This window comes from Malurus melanocephalus, unplaced genomic scaffold (genome assembly GCF_030028575.1).
Source record: "Malurus melanocephalus ecotype Western Australia unplaced genomic scaffold, MMel_1.1 scaffold_276, whole genome shotgun sequence".
In the NCBI taxonomy this organism is placed as follows: domain Eukaryota; kingdom Metazoa; phylum Chordata; class Aves; order Passeriformes; family Maluridae; genus Malurus; species Malurus melanocephalus.
Genome location: NW_026623508.1, coordinates 542,202 through 552,017, shown reverse-complemented (window position 1 = coordinate 552,017; position 9,816 = coordinate 542,202). Strand labels below are relative to the sequence as shown.

Genomic DNA, 9,816 nt, shown 5'->3' with positions numbered 1-9,816 from the left:
AAAAAAAAAAAAAAAAGACAAAAGGGGGGTTGGGGGAGGGTGAGCAGTTGAATTAAAGACTTTCAATTCATTTGGGGAAGGAAAGACTCAGACCGAAGTCAGCTGAAACCGTTTCCAAGAGGCAAGAACAAAATGAGGTTGCGTCTATCCAGAGGCAAATTTGGGGGATGAGGTCTGGGACGCTCGGTATGGGGTTACTCCCACCCGAGGGCTGCCATGCCAAATCACCTACGGTCGTGCGGAGTATTTTGAGAGCTCATGCACGTACGAGAGTCCTCGCTGGTGCCAGACACTGCATGGGCATTGCACCTCTAAGGTGCGGAGGTGAGGGCTGCACGGCCACAGTCTACAAGGAGCCCTCAAGCATCACCCACTTGCGCGGAGGGGAAGAAGAGCTCCAGCAGGAGAGGCTACAGCCTCTGATTTGGGCACTTAGGGGGCACCAATATTTTATGGAGGTGAGAGGACAGGAGTGTTGAAACACATTAGATGCCTCAAAGAGGAGGATGACTTTCTGGAGCTTTAAAAACCCGAGCCTCTTGCATTTACGTGAAGAGGTGAAAAAGAGCGGGCAGGAGGGAAGAGAGAAGAGTCTCCCGACCTCTGCCGTTTTCCGGGACAGTGGCTGCCGGCCCCTGGGAGGGAAGGGATGCCTCCGRATTCGCAGTCGTCCCATTCTCCTGGCTCCTGGCTAGCTGGCCGGGTATGCTCCCAGAACCCGCCGGCCCCCCCTTCTCCTACTCCTTCCGCTGTTCCTCCGGTCCCCCGTTTAAAGACCCCAAATTCACTCCGCTTCTTTACCGCCCCCGGTAGCCAGAGCCCCGCCGGGCCGGGACTTAGGGCGGATCCGGGTCTCGGCTGCTGCCTCCCGCCGCGGCGGGCGGGGCACGGCGAGGGGTCTTACCTTGTCCCCCCATTCCCACCCCGTCCCCGCGTCTGGGACATCTCAGCCACCCAACGTCGCGCAACACCTTACAGGCAGTGAGATCCGACCGAGTGAGGAAGATTCGGCTCCGGGGATCGTTTCGGCCGCCGGTCCCGGTCCCGCTCCCCGCCGCCCCCCGCTTACCTGGACGGTCTCTGTGCTCGCCGAAGGGCTCCCAGCAGGACGAGGGCGAGAGGGAAGGCCTCGGTCCCCGGGCGCACAAGGGCCCGGTCAAGGCCCCCCGTGCACCCCAGAGAAATCCGGAGGGAGGAAGAGAGAGAGGGAAAGCCGTTTTCCCCCCCTTTCTCTCCCCGTTTGAGCCGAAGTGACCCGCAGTATCTGGAGAAGGTTTTTGAAGACGTTTGGGAGGGAGGGAGAGAGTTTTCTGCTGAGAAACTCAATCTGCCATACAGTAGCGACTGCATCTGGGATCTGTCACCGCTGACAGCACCACAGGGCACAGACATGATCTTCCGCACAACACTGCAACTCCCCAAATACCCTCCTCGCTCCCAAGGTATCGGCCGGGTTGCATCGCACTCTTCCGCCAAAAGGGGGAAAGGAACCTGAGCACCCGCAAACAAATACACCGAGGGGAAGGCAAGAGAGAGAAGCCCTGTCTCCCCCTTCCTCCCCTCGATGCTGAGCACTCGGCCGCTGAGGACGTAAGGCGAGAGGCGATGTCATGCTCGGAGGGCGCAAAGGCCATAAATGTAGGCTTTCGCGCCGCAGGATTCCCGGGAATGACTTTAATGAATAATTTCGGAGACAGTTATGGCTTTAGGTAATTACTGCGCGGGTCTATGAAAACCAGATTTGGGAGAGAGGCAGTCAAGGCCGAGCCGTGTGCTTCGGCTCGCCCCTGCCAGACCTCTCCAGACACCACGCCCCGGACCCCCGGGCGTCCCCAGGCTCCTGCAACCCCCCAGCTGCCGGCGTCCTCCTTCGGGCAGCACTGCCAGCAACTTTGCGATGGCTAGAGGCTTGTGGGGGAGCACATAATATTATTATTTATTTTTAATCTCTTCCGCCTCCTGCATTTTCTGGCAGGACATTTCATTGTCTTTTAGGCCAGTTTCAGAAAACATCTCTGGGCTTGCACGCGTATTTATCTTTTTAAGAAGTTCATTACACACAGCTGCTGCAAACCTATAGACACATATGGCATGCGAATAGGGACCCCTATAGGAGAGTCGGCCTCTCTATTACCCCCACATGTTTGTTCAACAGACTGGACCGGCAAAACTGTTCTACTGCTCTACATTAAAATAGAATTTTACATTCTTCTTCCGAGCCCCCTGGACARCGCTGGGGCTCTTTTGCGCTTTGAACAGCCTCCATGGTTTGCAAACGCAGGGCTCGTATGCGCGGGCCCGCTGATCTCTATTGTTTCGCTAGCACATTACTGCTGTTCCCAGAAGGCCGCTCCGGGAGGCAGCCGCGCCTTGCCCTCAGCACGGCGGCTTGCGGACCCTGCTCCTTGCCCAGGCAGGCCCGCAGCCCCCAGCCCATTCTCCCCCAGCATTCGCACGGCCTCTAGGGCGGGGAGACGGCTCCAGCTTCAGGGCAGGGGACGCCCAGGGGAGAGGGGCCCGGGCGACAGCCTCAGCCCTGCTGCAGAGCCGTTACCGCTGTCAGAGGTCTCCCATAAAGGACAGAGATAGAATTTTTCTAGGAGTTTACTTTAACAATTTTTTGAAAAATTCACTCACTCCAGCCCGACCCCCGGCTCGGTGGCTGGGGGCGGGGAAGCTGAACTCACAGCATAACGTTTGCACTGATTCAGAAAGGAAATGCTCCTTTTCCTTTCGAGATTACAGATAGACACAGAGGAGCATTGCGGTATCTTAGGGGGTTTATTTTATTTTATTCTGCTGTAACAAAGAAATTGAAGTATTTTTAAATTTATGTTTAGGGCCACACGGGGCTTTGTTTTTCTTTTCTCCCTCCTGCTGGCAAGCGTATTTTACCGCGAGAATTTAATACGTCAGATAAATTGTCTAACATTATCTTTTTCCTCTGGAGACGAGATCAACGGCTTTCTCATCCGCCCCCCGCGCCCCTCCTTTCTGGTAGTAGCCCTGATTGTAATGCACAGCTGGACAAGTGTCAGCCGTCCAAGACTGCAAACAGCCAGCAGAGGCTTAAGTTGTATTTATTCAATTATTACATTTTTATCTCCTTGGGAGAAAAAAATAGAGTGATACGAAACATGAAAAATCGAAAAGGAAAAAGTTCCTCAAAATCAGCGAATCAAATGTGGTCTTGGGTCCTGCTGAGCCAAGGCTTCCACGCTGGCTTCTCAGCGTCCCCCTCAGCCAGTCCCAGCTCTCAATTAGGGGCGATTCATTAGGATTTAATAGCAGGTGCAAAGCCATCTCCTTGCCAGCAGCACTGCCGTTTGGGTAGGCAATCGTCTTGTTTTACAGCCGCCTTCCAACTCTCCCGGCTCGTTCTAAACCTGACTACCACTTTGGATAACCGGGTGTCGGCGCGCCTGCGACTGCCCGCACGTAAGCCTTGCACTTTGTTTGGCTAATTTCTCGCTGCCAAGACATAAGGTGGAAATCTGCCTGGCTCGATATTTATTTTGGAAGACGGTGCTGTGAGCGAATGCACCGGGAGAAATGGGGCTGAGATAAAGCAAGTGCTGGGCCGGGGGCTGGGGGGAGCGGTGTGGGTGGGGGAATAACCCCGCCCGCGGAATGCACAGCTTTTGCTTTCTCAAAGTCCCAAACAGACAAATAAGCAAACAGCCTCGGCGGCACACTCAGAAGAGATGGAGCCTTCGGGGCTCAAAATTGCGCTGTGCCGAGGAGCCCCGGGGCTGAAGTGCCGCGTCCCACTGCACCCGCATCCCAGCTGGCGGCCGCGGCCGGGCCGGGGCTTGGAAAGCGTCGCCGTGATTGCACCCAAGTGGAGAGCAGGATGGCTCCGAGCCGTCTGATCTGACGTCAACATGTCTCTAGCTCCTCACTGCAAGATAGAGGGAGCAGAGCCGGGGGAGGGACGGCTCTAATCATTCCCAGATGTCTCTAATAGCAGATATAAAGACTTATATAGTGTCTGAGAATAAATTTGTAATCAATGCTCTAAAATCGCATYATCAAAGCAATGATATTTCTAGAGGAAAATGGGACTGGGGAGAGGGAAAGGGAGACACACASCACGCCGGTTTAGAAAGGAAAGAGGCAGGCACAGAGAACCTCAGAAATCCGCTGGACCCCGCATCATCCGGCTTTGCTAGAATTTATGTGAATATATAATTCAGATAACAACTCTGCTTTATTCTCCATTGTATGTGACAAGCTGAAACAGCTGAACAGTAATTGGTCAATTATAAATAAAAAAGATAGGAGCTGTTTTGCAAAGGCACATATTGCATGGTCTTCAGAAAAAAAAAAATCCCAAAATAAAATTGTATAAAACATTGATAAGCCCCTCGTTACAGCAGAGGGGATTATGTCTGTAGGCGTGCGGAATGCGTTTCCTTCCCATCGCTACTTGCAGATTTCTTCTGGGTATTTTTGTGGGTCGGTAGGAGAGTACGTGTGAAAAAGGATGATTAAGGTTAGGTTTCCAAGTGCAAAAGGAGGATATTTTGCTTAGAGGTTTTATTGTTAACCTTCTCTCCCCACGTCTCTGCCCACTTTTCAAGTTCGTGCTGTCTTCACGGCATTCCCTAGTCCTGTTTATATCCCGCATGTTTCCCCGCGTCTGTCCCGGCGCCTGTTCTGGGGGTCTTTGGCTTGGCCAAAAGGCCCCGTTGTACCTCTTTGACAAAGATATCAAACTAGAAATAAGTATTATAATAATCTTTTGAGGCAGAGAAGAGCTCCTGGGAACGACGGGGGAGAGGGGGAGTGCATGTRAAAAAAATCCCCAGACCACAACACAAAGCAAAGTGAAGGAAGAAAGCCCCAGCATATTTTTTTCTCTTTTGCTTGCAGGAGTGCAGGCATGGCATACGCATCCGATAGCAAAGAGATCCCGCCGGGGTGCCCGCATATTGCAGAGACCCCCAAAATTCAGGACTGCCCGCGGCCGACAGGCTCGCTACCAACAGAGTCTCGCTGCGTCCCTGCTTTCCAAAACCCGAGGAGCTCTAAAAACTCACGCTGCTGTCTGTCTCGGGGCCCCCAGGGGACACGCAGCCGCTGGGAAGGTCCTCGCCTCCCTGCAAGGGGGCGACCGCCCTGTTTCGGGCGTGCAGCCGGGCCCGTATCCCGGGGAACCGAGGGGCTCCCTGGGAGGGAAGGGGAGGACGGACGTCACCCGGAGGAGTTTAGTTGCTCTTCCTTTTGAAGGGGAGAAGAAAATTTAAAATGCTACGTACTCTTGAGAGAGAGCAGAGGGTCTCGCTCCCCCAGCCATGAAACGGGGTGACAGGCCTAAAACACGGACGGGTCCGTGAGTCAGTCTGAGGATACACGGCTTCAGCCACCCGGCTGCTCTCCACCGGGCTCCTGCCCTCCCTTATCTCTTACTTCCTGCACCCACAGAGAAATGCTGCAGATTGGGAAAAGCTGCTGTCCTTCCTCTTACGTGCCTTTAACCTCGGTAAAAACTCCCAAAGAAGTTTTGGCCTCAAGGAATTACCGGACAGGTCGACAGGATGCCGATGCCCCCGGGTGCCGGCAGGATGTGGAGCGCAGTGCTCCGCTGTTATCAGACCCTGGCTCCGCCGGCGGAGAGCTAAGGCCAGGGCACTGACATCCCCATCTACCATCAATTTACCTTCTCCTTCCCCATTTAGCTTTTAATGTCAAAACCTACATTTTTGTCGGCTCCGGCCTGTCTAGTGCTCCTGTGATTTAGCTGCGGGAATGGCTGCTCCTGAGAAAATAGCAACATCCTCGTTAGCGAGCAATTAAAAGAGATCCTCCTTAGCGGATTCAGAGGGGCTCCTGGTTCTGATAAACTGGCGTTACAAATCCGGAAAATTATTCATGGGGAAATAACAGACAGGCGATTCGGAGATTGGATATCGGGTCTGCCCGCAGGCCCTGCCGTTCATCTCTCGGGGAAATTGCAACGCAGTGACACGGTCGAGGGAAGACAGTATCTGCAGAGAGGCTACCCATGATGTGCCCCAGCATTCGCAGCCACCCTTCATCCCTTTAATATTTTCGTGTGCCGCTATAAAGAAAAATAAAAATTGCTTGAGCAGAAACTGAGAGTGCGAGAAGCTCCAGTTCATCAGCTGGGCGACTAAGAGGCAAGGAAAAGCAAACAAGGGGGCAGATTCTTCTCTCCAAGTGTTATAAACAGAGGCAAGTGTCTGTAAACAGAGACCCACGCCGGGGAGCAGAGCCGGGCTGCCTGACCCGACGGGAGGGAGGGCACATCACTTTTGTCTGGTTGTTATAACCCCGCAACCTCCACACTGTCAGCAGGGGCGGCGAAACGGCACAGGGTCTCCCTTATCTTTTTATGGGCAATTGCACATCTACCTACGCTTACTGCCGGGTCTCGTTGGGAACCACTTCCTCAGGCACGGTGGCACGGGAAGGCCGGCAGGCGTGCAGCCCTGGACCTGGGGAGACAGCCAGCTTGGTTTAAGTTGGAATGATTTAAGTAAAAGTTTAAAATACGAGTCCGAATTTTATTTTGGAAAAGGTGGAAAACCTTGCCCTTAACCAGGAATGGACAAAAATAGGGACCAGCTTCCTCATGTGAAAATTTTAGTTTTTTACTTGCGTGCCTATGATACAGAACAATGCCATGCATTTCCCAGCATTGAAGTCTGCAGCTCACCCTGGTACTGGGGAGCAGAAAAGTCAGGAGACTGGCATTGGGACCCTTGTAAGGGAGTCAATAGACAAAGGGTAAAATATATGAGGGAAGAGAAATCCTCTTGGGGAAGCAGCGAACATACTAAAGAGAGCCAGAGCATGGGCTGCTGCAGTTCGCAGATGGATAAAAAAGGTTAAAAATAATTATACTCGCTATGGCGTACTGGAAACGTGCAACCCAGGAGAGTTTTAGGAACCACAAAGTTAATATTAAGTTCACCGTAGCTCATTGTAAATCTTACATATTCCCCACAGCACACCCTCCCCCACCCCCCCCCACCCCCCTTGCCTTGTTCGCTCTTTCTTCCTTGACGTAAAATTACCTGCTACATAATCACTCCAAGCAAAGCTCACCAGCCTCCCTCGCCTGCCTGCGGCCCCCTCTCGGGGAAGCCGCCCCCGCTCCGGGTTCGCGCCTGGCACCGCCACCGCCGCCGACGGCAAGAAAACCGCGCATCTCTGCTACTGCTGACCCGCCCGGGATTTGCACCCTTGTCCATTTCCCGTTCGCAGTAGGTCTCCTGCATGGAGAACACCACCACAAGGAATTCCTATTCAGCTGAACTGACGGTTTCTGTTCAACATTCACGGGGCTGAGAGATCCCTCCCTCTACCCCTCCTTTCATTCATTCACTTGTTTAAAAATAAAATTAGGAGCCATCTTTATAATTTAGTTTACTTCCGAATATTTTAAATATTATGAAGAAAAAGCCATAAACAACGCTGTTATTCAAAACATTTTGAGGTATAAAACATAAAAAGATTTGGATTTTCTTTTTTTTTTTTTTCCTTTTTTTTTCTTATGTTTTGTAAAAAACACACACAGTGGTTTATTGAGTACTTACAACGTTTACACCTTCAATATTAATTAGATTCCACTTTTTCCCTTATGGACAGAAGTGCACATAACCAATAACTGTTGAAAACATCTTCAAATACCGAACGACCACAACAAAATTACAACACTAAATACCGAGTCAATCGAAACATTGGTGCAACTGCTTCTGTTGAAATATAGCTTTATAATCCCATGAATATTTATATCCAAAAGGCCAAGTATTAAAGATACACTTCACATACACACTAATGCCAGGGAGGGTTTTTTTTTTCCTTTTCTATGGTTCTGTTTTCTCCATGTGTTTTATACAGAGCAAATAACATTCACAAAACATTTAGAGACATTACCCCTTACCAAGCTGGAGTTTCCTCTTCATATATGGAATGCTTTTTCCCTCTCCTTCAAATATCCACATTTTGGGGGGGTTGGGGGAGAAATTGCACATAAATAAACTGGATGATTCCAAATGCAAAGAGTCCTCAGAGGAGAGCTCACTACCGAGACTACGAGGACGGCTCCTCCAGTCCTGCCGTGCTCACTGCTTGAGCTCCAAAGCCCACACATGCTGCGGCCAGCCAGTCCTCCCTTTGGTTTTCTTATCGTTGCTGCTAACTGTGCTTTTCAGGATTTCGTTCTGGGGAGACAGGATGCGAGGGGAGAGAGAGAAACAGAAGGGGGATATGAGAGAAAGAAAGGTTAGATATATTCCTCCCCTTTCTAGGTCGCATCTGCTCTGCTTCGAGATGGAAAACTACGAGGAGACCTGAGCTCATCAAGGCATGGGGGCTTCAAGAGACTTAACGGGGACTTCCATGGGATCTCGCCGCGGGCGAAGCCACTGCYCGTGGGAGCGGCCTCGCGTCGTGCGCGGCCGTTCGTGGGCCCCGGCAGAGGCTGATTCCCTCTCCGTGTCACCCCGCTGCTCTTCCGAGGCCGGAGCACGGGGCTGAAGGCCGAGAAGCGCCAGCCATCCACGAGGATTACGAAAAGCCCCCTCCCCCCCGATTGCGGAGTGAAGCTGGGTGCCGGCACGTACCGGGGCAAAACATCGGACCTGTGGTCACCTCAAATCCGCGGGAATCAATCGCACGCGAGTATAACACGGGGCCTATGCGAAATTTGGCTTTCGCTGCTTCGCCTCAGCCGACTCTCTCGTTAAAAATCAAAAAAGTTGAAGTGCCGAACGCAGAGGCAGGAAAACCTCTGGCTGCTTAACCTCGTATTGCCGAGAGTTTAAAGCTGGGCTAGGCTAAGCAGGTAATCATGCCTCCAGATTTTCATTGAAGAGAGCGGAGGCTTGCCTCCTGGGACATTTCGGTTTGTGACACGGAACAAGCAGCAGCCCGGGAAATAACCTCCCCGGGGGACCCTAATGTGGCAGCCTTTTCCCCGCCGCTGCTCTCAGCCGCCGGGTCGGACCCGGACGCCGACGGCCGCCCGCGGCTCTGTACTGTCCCTCTTTTGGCCCGCGCGTACGGCCAGGGACCGGTGGGACCGAGGTGTCCCCCACGGACGTCCCCGGCCGATTCTGCCCTGCGAGGCGCCGGGTGCGCTCGGATGGGGCATCTGCGGGCGACCGAGCAGCCTCCTCTCCGCGGCTCCCCCGCCCCGTCCCGCCCCGTCCCGTTCCGAAGCACTGACCAGCTCTTTCTTCCTCTTCTCTTCCTTCACGTCTGTCTTCTTGATCTCTGCCTTGAAAGCCTCCGCCTCCCCGTTCTGGTCGTCCTTCGCCAGCAGGTCCATGAGGTAGGCGATGTAGCTGGTGGCCAGACGGAGGGTTTTGATCTTGGAGAGCTTGGTGTCGGCGGGCACATTGGGGATGCATTCCCTCAGCTCCGCGAAGGCGCTGTTGATGCTCTGAGTCCTGCGCCGCTCCTTGCGGTTCGCCGTGCCCCTGCGTTTCACCGGCCGGGGTCCCCCGAGCCCGGGCGGGCCGTTCCCGGGCGGCACCCCCCCGTAATGGGAGTGGTCCATGCCCGGCGCCCCGTTGGCGTACTCGGGACTGTAGGACAGAGCCATACTGTAGTCGGGGGGGGACATCTCAGGGTGGCTGCTGATGAGCCAGCCGTGGAAGTAGGGGTTCTCTTCGTGGCCGCAGCGGGTGGCGGCGGCGGCGGCGGCAGCGGCGGCGGCAGCGAAAGGGTAGCCCTCATGGTGCACCACCGGGTGGTGGGGGAAGCCGCCCACTAGACTCATTCCCGCTCCCTAGAGCACCCCACCCCGCCCCCCGGGCCCCAAAACAAAGGTTTCCCCTCCCC

At 53.6% G+C, this 9,816-nt stretch overlaps 1 protein-coding gene across 1 annotated transcript; it reads right to left on the bottom strand.

The window, feature by feature from the left end:
* Positions 1-7,399: 7,399 nt before the first annotated feature.
* On the bottom strand, positions 7,400-9,760 carry HAND2 (heart and neural crest derivatives expressed 2). The gene is made up of 2 exons (XM_057376266.1): positions 9,200-9,760; positions 7,400-8,192 (listed from the first exon to the last, which is right to left on the bottom strand). Exons 1-2 carry the CDS (start codon positions 9,752-9,754, stop codon positions 8,094-8,096), a joined length of 654 nt encoding a protein of 217 aa, XP_057232249.1. The 5' UTR covers positions 9,755-9,760; the 3' UTR covers positions 7,400-8,093.
* Positions 9,761-9,816: the final 56 nt, after the last annotated feature.